Here is a 16,168-nt window from a genome sequence, read left to right on the forward strand (position 1 = left end):
TCTCCTGTCCCTGGTGATCAGATCATTTTTCTTCAGAGTAGCTGATTTGTTCTTTTACCTGTTTTCCCCACCGAGGTTAGTCAGCTTTCCACTGCTGTGACAAAAGACTGAGAAAAATGACTTAAATATTCAACAGTTTACTTGGGCTCACTTTTCAATCCACCGTCTTTGTCAAAGACCATTCTGGAGAACAGCTGATAGAGCAGAGCTGTTCCCCACAGAGCAGTTAGGAAGGAGAGGCTGATGGAGGAAGGGGGAAGATGAACCCTCCATGCCATGCTCTCATTTGATCTACTTCCTCCAACCAGGCCCTACCCTCCAAAGTTTTCACTATTACTCAGTACCATCAAATTATGAATCCATGGTAAGGTAATAGCTCTCACGAACCAATCACCTTCCAAAGAAACTATCAGTCTTTGGAAGATGTTTTAGAGCCAAACCTTGACACCAGCCAATGCTGAATAAAGTCTCTTACAGAATTTCAAATAATAGTTATAATATATCATTTACTTTTCCCTAAATAGACTTCCCAAACAGCTACTGGCAATCAAGCTCTAACTTCTCTTTCTTCCTACCTCCATCCCTTCCTTTCTTTGTGTCAGTATTGGGGCTGAACTCATCAGGGCCTTTTTGCTCTCAATTAGCTTTTCCACTCAAGCTGGCACTGCTCAGACTGGCTCTAAACTGTGATCCTCAGATCTCAGCCTCCTGAGTTGCTAAGATTACAGGCATGAGCCACCAGCACTCAGCTGCTTTTTTTCTTTTCTTACCTCAGTTTGCTCTGCTAGATTTCTCATGCAATAAATTGGCTGAAGAACCGGCTAAAACTTTAATTTAAAAAATCCATTCTTTTCTCTAGTTCTGTGCCCTAAAAGATGAGGGAGATTTCTTTGGAGTTTTAAGTTGATAAAAATTAGATTTGGAAGCAGATACAGACCCACTGTCCTCTCTGCTCCTATGTCAAAAATAACTTACCCAGGAGATCACCGCATGACACTGCTCATCATGGTCACTGCCATCAGGCACATGTCATCCTCCCCTCCTTCTGCTAGCTAATTTCCATTCTTCTTCCAAAGTCTCACCTAAGATCAGGTAAGTCATTCTGAGCTGCTTTTGAGCCTTATTCATTTCCTGTCTGAACCTCTACTTTGTGCTATGGCCTTCGCCACACTAAAACTGTCAGCTTTGCTTCATGTATTCTGGGACTAGTCATTCTAATCAGAATGTGCTATGGTTTGGATCTTGGATATCCCCAAAAAGCCTATCTACTTAAAAACAAACCATGGTTGCTAGGGTAGTACTTCTAGAAGGTGGTGGAACCATTAAGAAGTGGGGTCTAGGGCTGGGGATATGGCCTAGTGGCTAGAGTGCCTGCCTCGTATTCATGAGGCCTTGGGTTCACTTCCCCAGCACCACATATACAGAAAATGGCCAGAAGTGGCGCTGTGGCTCAAGTGGCAGAGTGCTAGCCTTGAGCAAAAAGAAGCCAGGGACAGTGCTCAGGCCCTGAGTCCAAGCTCCAGGACTGGCCAAAAAAAAAAAAAAAAAAAAGAAGTGGGGTCTACATCTTGTGGTGTGTACCCTTGATGGAGACTGTGGGAATCCAGTCTCTTCTCTTTTTTGGCTTCCTGGCACCAAGGTAAGCAATGCTGCTTTGTTGAGCTCGCCTGCCACAATGTACTACACCCTCACAGGCTGAAAAGTAGTAGGCCCGTCACTCATGGATGCAAACCTCTAAAGCTGTAAGCTAAAAACAAACTTTGCTTTATAAGCTAATTATAAAGTGAGGTATTATTACAGCAAGAGAAAGGTGATATTGTATGTAAGCAACTAGAGACACATTTATATATGCTTTATCCACATCTTTGAGAGAAGATAGCAAACATAAGCACATACCTGTGTACAAAGCTATTCACGGATCAATGGCTGAACTTGAGGGTACTTTCTAGGCAGACACTAAGGTTTAAGGCAAACTAAAATAACCTAAGCATTAGGATAAATATCTGTCCACCCCATTCTGGAAGTTCAAGGTTTTATCCAACCAATAAGGCCATGGGGAAAGCAGAATAGAGCATTTGATACATAAAAACAATTGGAATATCCCTCCATGGTAGGTAAAGGACCCTGAGTAGAATTCCTCATTCTGATCTCTTTTCTTGTTCCTACCAACATAGCTTGTAAAAGAGCTTATTCAGTATCAGGAGGGCAGGACAATAGGAGGGACTATTCTAATTGGGTAACATCACCTTGCCATTGTCTTCATGGCCAATAAATCACCTTGTACAACAGTGGAACTAACACTGCCTTGAAGGGATTTACTCACGTCTTCTGGTAAAATAGTGATCTCTGCTCAATAAAACTGCCTCTTGGGGCTGGGGATATGGCCTAGTGGCAAGAATGCTTGACTCCTATACATGAAGCCCTGGGTTCGATTCCCCAGCACCACATATGTAGAAAATGGCCGGAAGTGGTGCTGTGGTTCAAGTGGTAGAGTGCTAGCCTTGAGCAAAAAGAAGCCAGGGACAGTGCTCAGGCCCTGAGTCTACGCCCCAGGACTGGCAAAACAAAAACAAAAACAAAAACAAAAACTGCCTCTTGCAGGATGCTAAGTCCCTTCAGTGTCCTGCAGGAATGGAGGGATACTCAATCAGTACCTATGAGCACCTACTCCCATTAACCTTTCAAGGTCTTCAGGTGGCTGGATGGCCAACCAGCTTCCATCTACCTCAGAGTCTTTGGGTGGCCGGATAGTCAGTCTGCCTCCATCTAGTTGCCATCTGTTTATACTTCTCTACTTTGTACCCTTCCAAGGTTTTTCCAGGCATTTTTTTTTTTTTAAACAATGATCCCCCCACAGTAAAGCAGGTTCCCAACAGTAAGCTGTCTGCTCCTCTGGTGAAGGGTGTTGAGAGGCTGCTGCCAAAAGGAAGTGGCAACACCACACAGTCTTCAAGCAGCGTCACAAAGCAGAAGTCTGGGTTCTAGTTTTAATCTTCTGTCATCAGTCTTAAGCAAGAAATAAGATTTCGGGGCTGGGGATATGGCCTAGTGGCAAGAGTGTTTGTCTCGTATACATGAGGCCCTGGGTTCAATTCCCCAGCACCACATATGCAGAAAATGGCCAGAAGTGGCGCTGTGGCTCAAGTGGCAGAGTACTAGCCTTGAGCAAAAAGAAGCCAGGGACAGTGCTCAGGCCCTGAGTCCAAGCCCCAGGACTGGCCAAAAAAAAAAAAGAAATAAGATTTCAATGGACATGTTACTCTCCTTCCATAAAGACAACAGGATGTATCCTATGGTATTCCTTCTATCTCAAGACAGCATCATGAGGTTTAAGAGAGGAAGTCAGGGAGATAACACAGGTAAATGACTGCCATTCTTATTCCTATCACCACCAAGTAATGCTATGATAATCTAGGGACAGTGGAAAAGTATAAGAGTGTTGGAGAAAAAGAATAGAGATGGAGGAAAGGGCAAAAATGGGCTCAAACAAAAGAAAAAGAGAAAACATTAAAAAAAAATCACACACCTAGAAAAATATAGCCAGGACCTGAAGTTCTCAGTCTAAATGGACAAAAGAGTCCTTGCACTTCATTTTTAAGCACAGCAGAAGAGTAGAGCTTACCATCTTCAGTGTCATAGGCATAGGCTGAGAGGCGCAGAGTGGTGGCACAGAACTCGCACTTGAAGCAGCTTCGGTGGAAGAACTTGCCCTCAGCACTAAGCCTCTCCATCACATATACCCGCTTCTGGCAGAAATAACACATGTCGCTGCCCCCCAAGTTCTGCGGAAACTCTTTCTTTATGGATCCCTGTGGGGGTGGGAAGGAATACGTCAGGACCAGGTCTCTTGGCTCCTTTCTGAGCTGTACAACCTCTCTGCAAGTGAAGCCAACCCTGGCAAGTGGTTGTGTTTAGAGATAGACTCTGAGTATTAAATGGCCATATGTGTTTTGATTTTGGTTCTCCCAAAAAAGCAGTGCAGAGGGCCACACCCACAAGTCCCTCCCAAGATCCTCAAACAAGGTAGGATCCTCATCAGTGACAATCAGCAGCCAAGACTTGCTTCTGGTGAAGAATCCAAGTGTACAAAATGTACAATCAAACCAAGTTATTATGACAGAGCAGTTTGGAGGTCAGCATAAATACATATTCAATGTGTTTTCCCATATATCATTCTAAATATCTACTGCAGTCCTAAAATTTCAGGAAACCTAAAACAATCAGTGCATGGCAAAACAAGTAAACATACAATACTAAGCAAACCAGGGTTGTTCCCCAGAGCAGTGTCAGGGCTACTGACCGTGCCCTTGGGATATCTCTTACCAGTTCCTTCTTGTCTAGAAGGGTTTTGGGTTGCTCTTTCCTTTGAAGCTGATTGGCTATCTGCTCAGCCAATGAGCTCACTCCGCCCGTGTACATCTTTATATACTTCTATTGGTTGGAGATTACAGAACGACCAGAATGAAGGGAAATGAGAGGGGGGAAAATAAATTATGAAGACATAGGGGAAAAAAATCTCTGAAAGGTATAAAATGAATACACAGTGCAGCAGCAAACCATGCCAACACAGTGCCCACAAGCAGAGAAACTGGGTGGTGAGCAAAATACTGTGTCAGTGTCCACAAGGGGCCAGCACAGGCAGGAGCAGTAGCTGTGGAAGATGATTTTCCACGGTGAAGAACTTGGTCCTTTGGCTCTTTTGGAATATGCAGCTCTGGGGATGGGGAGGTAGAAAACAGGATGGACGCAAACACAGGAAACAGTAAGAAGGGCCTGTATCCTGGAGACTCAAATAACAGAGTTCAAGGGAACAAATCCATGCTGGTGGTAGATCCCTGGACTGACACTGTATCGCAGGATAGAAGAGGGCCTAGAGTGCTATATTCAGAGAAAAACCAAGATCATTCTTTCAGAGGCTGGATCTCCTGGTGGTCACCAGTGTTAAAGAGTTATGGCATTTCTTACAGAGATCCTTTCCCTTACCACCACCTGACCACTGTGCCTGTCAAATGCCTCTGCTGGAACAGACCTCCACCATCTCCCTGTGGATGTTTAGTGGAGGTTTGAGGCCCTGCGACCTGCCTAAGGCACTGGGGCTGGAAGCCTCCTAGACTGGGTGGGGCATTGTAGTCACATGCAACACTACACAGACAAGTTGCTCAACTGGTCCTGGGAAGTCAGAATGCATTTCTGGCCCAGAAAGAATTAATTTTATAGAGTGAAAAGGTTACAAAAAAGAAAAGAAATCCTTACAAAGAATTCAACTCCCTTCTGGCAGGAGAAAACATTTTCTTGGTAAGGCATCCTGCCAAGAGACCTGGTACCCTGGCAGTCTAGCCTTGGATCCAGTACCCAGGAATTTGGGCAAAGTCTTGTTGGCAGCCCTTTAGGGTCTCTTTGTCCAGGTAAAAATGGACATGACACTAGTGTGTGTGGCTCCTCCTAAGAACTGCAGGGAGCAAGAGGTCTCCCCACCAAGTATGCAGGGCTGTGATTCTTTCTGAATTGAAAACACACCAGGTACAGCCATCCTGGAGGCGGTCACCATCCCCTCAGGAAGTAGCTTCACTGGACAAGCATGCAAATCTCACATGGAAGAGAACCACTGGCCTGAGCATGTCCAGGGTGGCAAGGACAAACAAAATCATCCTGGGATGACTTACTCTATGATCTGAGAACATCAGAGGCACAAATAAGAAACTAATTCTGGATTTGCTCAGCTAAGGCTTAGCTGGAAATAGGAATTCATTTTAGTTTCTAACTAAAAAAAAATTAAGGGGATTACCAAGGATTGGTATCATTTGACAACTGACCTCACTGACCTCAACCTTAGTGGTTGAGGAGACAAATGGCTCTTAGATACAAGCCCTTTCTAGACTAGGGACCCTGGCGAAACCTCTCAGGCCCAGAATAGGTAGATACTAGGCATGGCTGAATAGACCATTTGAGAGCTGACACCGTGAGAGCAGAAAACTGCCTTTCTTTCTGTAGCAGAAAAGTGAGTGCGGAGCAGACGGTGAATGTAAGGCCAGGAAGCTGCACAGCCCTGGGCCTCCTGTGTGACAAGACCCTTCTTTCCAGACCAAGCAGCTATAGCCTGGGGCTGCCCATGTGCAGAGCCCATTTGTCACATTCAGTTCTCTGCGATGTGGCAACACTGACAAACACCCCCAAGAGAGGTGAAGACTCGAGTTCTGTTTGTTTCTGGCATGAAAAGCAGATGTTTTCCTTCTGCCCACTCTCAGAAGTTGAAGTGGAGTAATTGCTCACTTACGCCACTATACACCACACACATGCATTAGCTGCCACACACATACTGCCTGGTCTTGTCCTGCTCAGGGACAGGAAGCACAAACACAAAGGGCAAAAGACCCTCTTTCCCAATCTTATTATAACCACCCCCCACCAAAAGCTGGACTGACAATGCTTGAGGAACTGCAGGGTTTAAGAAGCACACAGAATACTGCATATTCACTACTCCATTTAAGAGACAGTTACAATAGGGTCCATATTATGTAACACATATATGATTACAAATGACTATGCTTATTGGACACAGTTAAAACACAACCACAGTGGGCTTACTTGGACAGACTTGGAGGTGTTAAATGTTCAGTGAAAGCTGATAGCTGCTTTAATTAGGTATTTACGTCAGTCCTCAGTTTCCTCCAGCCCCCCACACAACTAGCTTCCTGGTGCTTAGGCTGAGGATAGACGCTCATATTTGCCCATGTGGGTGATGCATGTGAGTGGATGAAGCAGAGGATGCAGAGGGAACAGAGGGAACCCAGACCATGCTACCTGTCGGAGGGAATCGGAGGAGGGAGAGGCGGGGCGGTGGGAAGAGCGGAGACTAAGGGAAAGTTCCCACTGGTCGACAAAAAATCGACGAGAAGGTTCAGGCTCTCGCTATAAAATACAAGATGGAGAAAAAAAAAATAAAAGGAAACATTAAAAGTCACATCCCAAACATAATGAGATTTGGCAGTAGATCCTTCTATTATAGGCCCTTATCTGAAGAACCTGTGTGCTGAGGAAGTACTTTTGGTTCCAAGAAAGCACAAGTGGCTCCTGTTTGTTTTTTACTTGCCCCTCCTCGATGTTCAGTTGGCACTGAACAGTTCCAGCTAGGAACCACTGTAGAATATTCATCCTCTCTGGCTTGGTGGTCTTACTCCACCCACCCTCACTTTCTTCGTGGGTAAGGCAGCCAGATGGGTGGCATTATGTACAGATTTGTGCACTGTATATGTACACACATCCAGGTAAGTCAAGATTTCTCCTGAGCAAAAAGAGATTCTGCTCCTATCCCTTTAATTCATAAGCAGGCACTAGGGACAGTGAATCTAGGGCTGATCATGCACCTCCTGCATAAAGGACAGGTACAGGCCTCTCCTCCTCTGTGCCTCTGTTTACCAAGGAGCCAGCCGAACCCCAAATAATAATCAGAAGACAAGACTTGAAGTTTTCCTGCCCTCTGTAGGCTGAAGCAAAATCCGACCAAAATCTTCCTCAGCAGTGGGGCCATGTGCATAGTAACCACTCCCAGACAGCAAAGCTTTGGCAAGTAAAAACTGTTTACCAAGGTTCAGAGTGAAATGTTTCCAGGGTGGGAGAGACAGAAGTTCTGTCTGTCATGGTGGTAACAACTGGAGTGGCAGTTGCCAGGTATCCCACGGGCCACTGGCTCAGAAGCTCTGTGGCCTTGAGTCAACCAGGAGTGGTCTCTGTGAACCAGTACCACCCGCAGAAAGAAACAAGAGGACTGCAGGAATTGAGCAGGAGGTGGGCCAGAGAAAGCAGGGCAGTGCACAAGCAGGGATACAGAACAGTGGAGGGGAAGTTCTGAAAAGAATGTAAGCAATATCTCTTACTAGCAGAATCTAGTCTGAAACCTTGCACTGAGGAGTCCAGAAAATAGTTCCCAGAGAAAAAGAAAGAAAAGTTTCCTACCTGTCCCCTTTAGCAATGCGGCCTTAGACCTCAAATTGTTTCTCCCAGGCAATCTCTCCTTTTATTCAACATGCTTCCCTCCCTTCTATTTTGGATGCTGTTTTATTAAAAACTGTCAGCAGCTCATTAGCTATGTACTTCCCAAACTGTAGGCTACTATCTTGCTCCACGAAAATGTCTTCCTTTTTCTTATTTGGTACTATTGATGTTTAAGCTCAGGGACTTGTGCTTGCGAGGCAGGTACTTTACCACTTGGGCCATGTGCAGTCCTTTTGGCTTTATTTTTTTAGATAAAGTCTCACCTTTTTTGCCAGGCACACCTGGAACCTCCATCCTCCTATTACCACATAGCTAGTATTATGGACATGTGCTATGGCTCCTCACTTATTTTTCTGAGATACAGCCCCATTAATTTTTTGCCTGGAATGGCCTAGAACTTTGAATTTCCTATCTCTATTCCCAAATGGCTGGGGGAAAAGGTGTGTGCCACCATGTCTGGCCTCTGCCTTCCTTTTCTTTTCTTATGCCAGTATTATGGCTTAAATTCAGGGACTAGGTGCTCTCCCAGGGACTAGGTGCTCTCCCAGAACCTTTTTTTTTTTTTTTCCCCCTCAATGCTGGTGCTCTATCACTTGAGCCACAGCTCTACTTCTAGTTTTTTTGTGTTTAACTAGAGATAAAAGTCTCACAGATTTTCCTTCCCAGGCTGGCTTTGAACTGAGATCCTTAGATCTCAGCCTCTTATGTAGCTAGGAATACAGGTGTCAACCAGTGGTACCCAGCTCTATTTTTCTTTTTGAGAGAAATACAATGAAGAAGTCAGGAAGAAGCTTGTGGAAACAAAGCAGAGCCTAGCCACCAGGAGGTGAAAGAACAGCCACTCTCTACCTTGATCCCATTTCCTCTCCCTAACTAGCACCTATCCTGGCAGCATAAAGTTGCCTGCTGACACTATGATCAAAAGGCATCAGAAGATAGCACTGGGGCTACTTTCCTAATACATCCCAAAATAACATGATTTACTGCTTGGTAGTAACCACATTTCTTAGAGAGCAAAAGCAGAAGTAAAAACAATAGGGAAGGCTTAGCTGTCATTACCACAACCAGGGACCCTCCACTGCAGCTACAACAAAAAAGTTTCCTAAAACAAGCAGGCTTTATTTAGGCATATCTGCTATTGAATAATTACATGAAGTCCTGCTACAGTCAGTGATTCTTCCACTTAGTTTTCAAAAAAAGATCAGTTATAAATTTTCATTATGTGCCCGCCCCCCCATCTTACCATCTTCTTTCCCCAAACCTCTTCATGCTCACACTGGTAAGAACTTTGGCTTTCTTAGTATTTCTACTTTAAATTTCATGACTGTCAAATGTCACCAGCTTATTGTCCTTGCTCCTTCCCTAAGAAGCTCTCCCAGTCAATGCTGATGGACCACTAACACATATTTTTAGGTTAGAGGTAATATAGTATTGGAATAGGAAAGGGGGACAAAAATGGGAAATCATTAAGGGCCTGTATGAAAATACATCCACTGAAGATTAGCATTCAGTCAAATGCTAGGCAGATGAACGCTTTACAGTGAATGTTATTTGCATCAGTTGACACTGCTAGCAAAAAGAATTCTGGCCCTTGGCCAGGTGACAAGTGTGCAAAAAGCAAGGGGGAGGGGACAATTCCCTAGGCCCCCTTCCCAGTGCCCCACCACAGAGCGTGCCCATCTATTTGGCTCTTAGCATCTCATGCCACAGATTCATGCTCTTTTACCCTCTCATGGCGGGGACTCTGCTTGCCACGGCAGTCAGCATCAAGATCCCTGTAAGTCTGTTGACAACAAAGTAGAAACTTAAGCTCTATCCATATGCTCCATGTGAATCTACTAGGTGACAGTGGGGGGATTCAATTTTTTTCAACCTCTCCCCCGCCCTAACCCCTCCCACCCCTTCCATAACTATTCCCCGTCCAGCCTACTATAAGCCCTCTCATCAATCCCACAATCAGGGACACAGCCATTCTGCCCATTTGGCCACTAATAAGATAAGCTACATAGATAAACTATAGTTAGTAAAAAACAAAAAAAGGTGGAACAAACACACTGTGGCATATGATTAGAGGCATTCATTGGAAGGTTTAGAAGGTAAGGCAGGGTGAAGCTTTCCACAAGACATCAAAAAAAAAAAAAAAAAAAAAAGGTGAGGAGATGGAAACTGGCTGGAATAAAGAACCATACAGCAACTCACAGGAAACTTCAGGGAAGAGAGTGACCCTACACAAGAACAGAAGACTAAGGCAGGGGAGAAACAGACAAAAGACCAGAGGTACTCTCAGGTAACAGAGAAGATAGCTATGTGAGAGGTATGGGAACCCATAAGATAGGTATAGGACTGCTTGGCTGAGCTGAGGAACCCTGAACACAGCCATCGGGGGACAGGGAAGACCATACTCATCACTAAGGTGGTAAGGGTCTTCACCTTCTCCCCACATGGGGAAAAAAATGATCCGATCCCCAGCTTCCTACATGGTTCATGAGCTAAACCACTGATGAGCTGTCACAGATGGCATGAAGCTGAGCTTGGGCTCCAGAGTCAAAGGCTCAGATTCGCTTCCTGGCCCATTACGCTGTAGCCACTTTCCCCTATGCCTCAGTTTACAAAATGGAGGTAATGGTAACACTCCCTCACATGGTCACTGTGATGTCAGAGATAATGTCAGACCTTTTAAGTAGGTCAACTGAACAGAGAAAACATCTTTCTACCTACCCTGCCTCAAAGTGAGTAATTAATTTTATGAGGATTCACCCTGAAGGTCAGTACAGGCATTCTGTAACTATTCTTTAAGCGTGCTTGCCACAAATGTCAGCCCGTGTGCCTCAGAAGCCACGTCTGCTCCAGAAGTAGCTTTTGGGTTATCTGCCTGCAGTGTGAGTAAGCTGGTGCAGAAGAGGCTGGAGCAGCAGACTCTCAGAATGCACCAAGCCCAAAGTTTCCAAACACTCCCCTTAGCTATTTTGTCCCATGTGGGGGTGGGGGGAAGGTTGTGTAGAATGTGGTTCTATAAAAATGAGGCCTACATAGTTTCTGTGCCTCAAACCTATGATTGAAGCTTTCACTTTAGTTTGTGGCTGCACAGCTGTTGTGCCATGATGGACAGAACTGCTGAAGTCTGACATTTAGGGAACTATCCTGAGGTCCTATTTGGAAGTGGTCATTTGCAGCCATAAAGGTTGCTTCTGTTACAAATGTTTTTGGTAAATGGTCTTTCTTTAACAGTTGTCTTTGAAAAGAGGGGACACCAAAGTAGTGTCTACTCAGGCAGGCAGGGAGACAGACGAACACAGAGCATGCAGAGGGTCACCTGTTGGCCACTGTGTGCCCAAAAGAGAGGCGGAGGAGAGGGAGGAGAGAGTGTGATCACTTTTTTGGGGCAGGTCCGAGAACAATCCTTTTCCCGTCGCTTTTACAACAATAGACACAAACAGAGAGAACATTGTTGAAATGGCCGTGAGGTCTGGTCCTGGAAGGGCTGCGTAGTTTTTGTAAAGCATCTCAAGAGGCCTCGTCCTCTTCCCTCCACCCTCAGCACATCACTGGGAGGTCAGAGTAGCTTATCATGGTCTCTTGGCCTCCAGGTTGGACTGGTACCTTTTGCTAGGCACAGATGGCATAGGTCACTAAGCAGCTGTCAAGAGCTTGTGGGATAAGTGCTTTGTAAATGCTGGGGACCAAGAAATGGTCCTGGTAAGTAGAAAGTAGCCTGCCTTTTGGCAGGCTAGCCCATTCTAATGAGGGTCAGATGACTCAAGAATTAAAGTGTTTCATTAACTAAATATTATACATATGTCCACAGCTTTTCCTGGTTCTGCTGGCTCCCTATATTCCTGCCCTACCTAGTGAGTCTGTCATCAGAAAGCCTCTTGGTATTTGACAAACACACACATACACATGACACTAGAATTCTTTTCTTGTGCTTAGATGGCTATGTAAGGTAGCATTCAGGTAAAAGTTGTGGATGTCATGAAGCCAGCGAACAGACCCACTGTTTGTTCCCACTTCACATGACAATCTGCTTCCAAACTTAATGCTGTTTATATGTAGTCTTTGCAATGCACTACTAGGATCAAAAGGCAAAGGGTGGGGAAGAGGAAGAGTCATAGTGTTTACACAGGAAGGAAGAGAAGCCACTGGGAAGCAGGGTAGTTATTCATTCTTTCCTCCCACAGGATGATCTAAGTTGAAATGGGCCCTTGTGCCAACTCAGGCATTGCTGTGAGGCCTACCACACCCTTCTGCCTTGGTGGGAACCATTTCAAGAGAAACACATAGTGAGTCATAGCAAGGTGTGGCTTGTCAGTCTCCCATTCCGGAGGGGAGATGAGAGGCAAGCTGTTGGAGCCAAAAAGACAGTGACCCAGACACCAAGCTCTCTGTCCCCAGGCTCTGGTGCACTTGGTACTGCATCTACCTACAGCTTGCAGGAGATGAACTTAGGGGGCTGGGAGTTAATACCAAGAAAAGTATGAATGTAAACATCATACATTCGATGGGGACAAAAGCTCAATGGGGAGCTGGGAATCTGGCTTAGTGGTAGAGTGCTTGCCTTGCATGCATGAAGACCTGGGTTCAATTCCTCAGTACTACATATACAGAAAAAGCCAGAAGTGGCACTGTGGCTCAAGTGGTAGAGCGCTAGCTTGAGCAAAAGAAGCTCAGGAACAGTGCCTAGGCCCTGAGTTCAAGCCTCAGGACTGGCAAAAAGAAAAAGAGAAAAAAAAAGAAAATCAGCGGGTTGAGTACCTCTCTCCAGACACAGAATCACACAGTTCCCAGCTCTAAGCAACCTGAGTACCAGACAAGTATTTATTGCTGTGGTCTTACTTGCTCGAGTACCCACCAACTCAGTCGCTCTTTCTCACTTCAATTTCTGGTGCCCATTTTACAGAATCCATGTTTGACTATAATGTATCTGTCCAGATAGTGTACTGATGTTTTACCTTAGTGATTGTAACCAGAAATGCCCTGGATGACAAGCAAAATAGGCTAGAACAAACAACATCTCTTCATAGAACCTCACACACTACTGTAGGCCATATGCAATTCCACAATCAAGTTCCCAATACTTCTTCAAGCTATACACCAGTCTCTCTGCCAGAGCTTCCTCAACCACACATGTTGCCCCACACTTCTAGTAAGCCCACCAAAGCTGCCAGGCACATGCCAAGTAGAGCCATCTGCCCAGTCATGCCAAGATTATTCCTGACCTTTCTGCTCACTTCTCACTCTGTTGCGAGAGGGGTCTGATCTAATTTTTGCCTGGACTAGCTTAGAACCACAATCTTTCTGATCTCTACCTCTTGGGATTACAGGAGTGAGAGCCAGTGGGCTTGGCCAATTTGTTTTTTAAGATACTGGGGTTTGAACTCAGGGTCTCATACTTGCTAGATAAGCAATCTGCTACTTGAGCCAAGCCCCAACCTTTGACCTAAATTCTTGATGACCTATTTCTACATGATGTCCTCAGGTACAGAGAAAGAGGAAGTCTGACTACAAGACATTACTTTAAGATTCCACCTCAGCCATCTGGTATATTATTTAAAAGGTTCAAGAGGACTGAATGCAGTTTAAATAAGGTCTAACTTATCACTCTCAAACACATCCCAGCAACAGGGGCCAGCTACTATACAGCACAAGAGGCTTTGTTAAGGCCAGCTGTGGAGGACATTATTGGAACCCAGGGTCAGCTCATCTGACCTTTCAGCATCCTATCCAACTAAATGACACCAACTACAAGAACGTGAACCTCGGTTCCACCCACTACAGCAGAGACTTGCTCAATAGTAACACGGGAAAACATAGTAAGGCTCATAAGCTCTATGACAGGCTGTCTATTACCAGGTGCCAGTCAGTACTTTTCCTGTACTGTGAAACTGATTTCCAAGAGACACTGGAACCAGGAGATCCAGGTTTTAGTGAAACTCCAAGAAGGTTTTGTTTTTGTTGTAGCTGTTTGAGATAGAATCTTACTATGTAACCCAATCTGTTCCAGATCCTCTTGTCATCCTCCAGAGTGCTAGGATTATAGGCATGTGCCACCATGCCCCAAAGTTTTGTTTTCTTTGCAGTGCTGGGGATGGAACCTAAAGCTTTAAGCATGCTAGGCACTCTACCACTAAGCTACATCCTCAGCTCCCCAAAAGAGTATTTTAAATGTGGACAAAACTCCAAGAAGAAAAAAAAAAACCACCTATGAATGTTTGTCTCCACGGTTTGAAATGAAATTATCTCAGAACTACTTTCCTATGTAATATTTATTGATTTCTTGGGAAGGCAGCGGCCTCCCTTCAACATCACAAGGAGACATGCAACCAAAAAGCCAGCCAGGGACAGATGTCATACTAGCAAAGCCCCAAAGGCTAAAGAACTGAAACAAGTTAGTACATCATGTCAGTCAGCTTCATCACCAAACTTACAAACTGCCCTCTTAAATCCCAAAGAGTTAATCAAATCATGGAATCAAGCCAACATTGTCTGTTATATAGTTTTCCAAGACAAGCACTCGACACAGAGCTTTCCTGCCCTTGTGAAAACTGAGATTCTCAAGTACAGGCCTGGACATGGGCTGGGCAATAGCAGGTGGTAGGAGAGATGGCTGGGGAAGTAGCAGCCTCCTGTCCTGGTCGCCAAGTAATTCCTTTACCTGTTTCCATTGGGGGGTAGGAGCAGGGCGACCCTGCTCAGGCAGGCAGCAGGTCGGCTGGCTGACCCCACGCTCTTGTGTCGGCTGTGATACATAGGCCATGAATGTGTGGGATAGAGGACATGGAGACAAAACAAAATAAAATAAAATACAGTAAGGCAGGAGAAGACACAAAAAGGCATATGGAACACACACACACACACACACACACACACACGCATCTGTGAGTGTGGGAGTGGTAATTAATTCTTTAAAAAGTCACACTATAAGGAAAGAAAATAGTCTATCAAAAAACAAGCAAGTACAAAATTCGAAAACAAAGTTGTGATGCTCTAACTCAGTGCTCTATGGGTCTAAACTACTAATTCTGATTTAGAAAACCAATCTTCCCTCCCAACATTAGGAAAGCAACTCTCTAGGGAAACAACCTTCCTCTAATAGAGAGAGTCTCCAGGATACCTTGAATGCTTCCTAGTGAACAGTCACCTTTGCTGTGATCTACAACCTTTAAACACTAATAACCAAAGATGAGATGTGAGATGTTAACTGAAGTCTGACTCCAAGCAAAGTTAGTGCCACCTGTCTGGTCTGTAAGAATGACAGCCTATCGGTATGTAGAAGTCAAAGAGCGTAGGCCTCCAACCCTCTGAAGTTTTTTGTTTGTTTTGTTTTTGTTGCCAGTCCTGGGGAGTGGACTCAGGGCCTGAGCACTGTCCCTGGCTTCTTTTTGCTCAAGGCTAGCACTCTGCCACTTGAGCCCCAGCGCCACTTCTGGCTTTTTCCTATATATGTGGTGCAGAGTAATTGAACCCAGGGCTTCATGTATACAAGGCGAGCACTTTACCACTAGGCCATATTCCCAGCCCCCCTCTGAAGTTTTGTAAGGCACTTTTTTTTTTTTGGCTAGTCCTGGGCCTTGGACTCAGGGCCTGAGCACTGTCCCTGGCTTCTTCCCGCTCAAGGCTAGCACTCTGCCACTTGAGCCACAGTGCCGCTTCTGGCCGTTTTCTGTATATGTGGTGCTGGGGAATCGAACCTAGGGCCTCGTGTATCCGAGGCAGGCACTCTTGCCACTAGGCTATATCCCCAGCCCTGTAAGGCACTTTTATCAATGTGAATCACAAACCCATTCCTTTTCTTACAAGAAGTTTCGGAAAAAAAAAAGGAGAAACAAGACTTATGATGAATATTTCACATCAAATGCTGTCTAAACTCTCACACCTGACTTCAGAAATGCAATTCAGTATTCAAAAATGTTCATCGTAGGAAAATAATATGCAACATACCAAAATAACTTTATCATAAGATGGTTTGCCTCGCTATTTTATAATCAAAGATGAAAAACAACTAAAGCATCCAACAGCAGAGAGATGGGCAGAATAAAGGTACCCACACATTGTGGAAGATGCCTGTAAGTAGTTTGGAACAACATGGGATATGCCTGAGATTGAATGAAAACCACAAAATACAAAAGCATATGTTAAGAATTAAAATATAGATGCACTAAAAAAAAAAGACCAGAAA

General features: G+C 44.8%; 1 protein-coding gene across 9 annotated transcripts in view; it reads right to left on the reverse strand.

Moving 5' to 3' along the window:
* Mical3 (microtubule associated monooxygenase, calponin and LIM domain containing 3) overlaps window positions 1-16,168 on the reverse strand; it is a 139,724-nt gene that overhangs the window by 61,274 nt on the left and 62,282 nt on the right. For 5 of the 9 annotated variants that reach the window (XM_048335184.1, XM_048335183.1, XM_048335182.1 and 2 more), the window contains exons 17-21: window positions 16,038-16,085; window positions 14,645-14,728; window positions 11,306-11,404; window positions 9,719-9,775; window positions 3,623-3,809 (exon numbers count right to left, since the gene is read on the reverse strand). In XM_048335184.1, the coding sequence (XP_048191141.1) occupies window positions 3,623-3,809; window positions 9,719-9,775; window positions 11,306-11,404; window positions 14,645-14,728; window positions 16,038-16,085 (475 nt within the window). The other 4 variants (XM_048335188.1, XM_048335189.1, XM_048335190.1 and 1 more) reach the window with 4 other exon arrangements.

The sequence above is a fragment of the Perognathus longimembris genome, chromosome 27 (assembly GCF_023159225.1).
Source record: "Perognathus longimembris pacificus isolate PPM17 chromosome 27, ASM2315922v1, whole genome shotgun sequence".
NCBI lineage: Eukaryota > Metazoa > Chordata > Mammalia > Rodentia > Heteromyidae > Perognathus > Perognathus longimembris.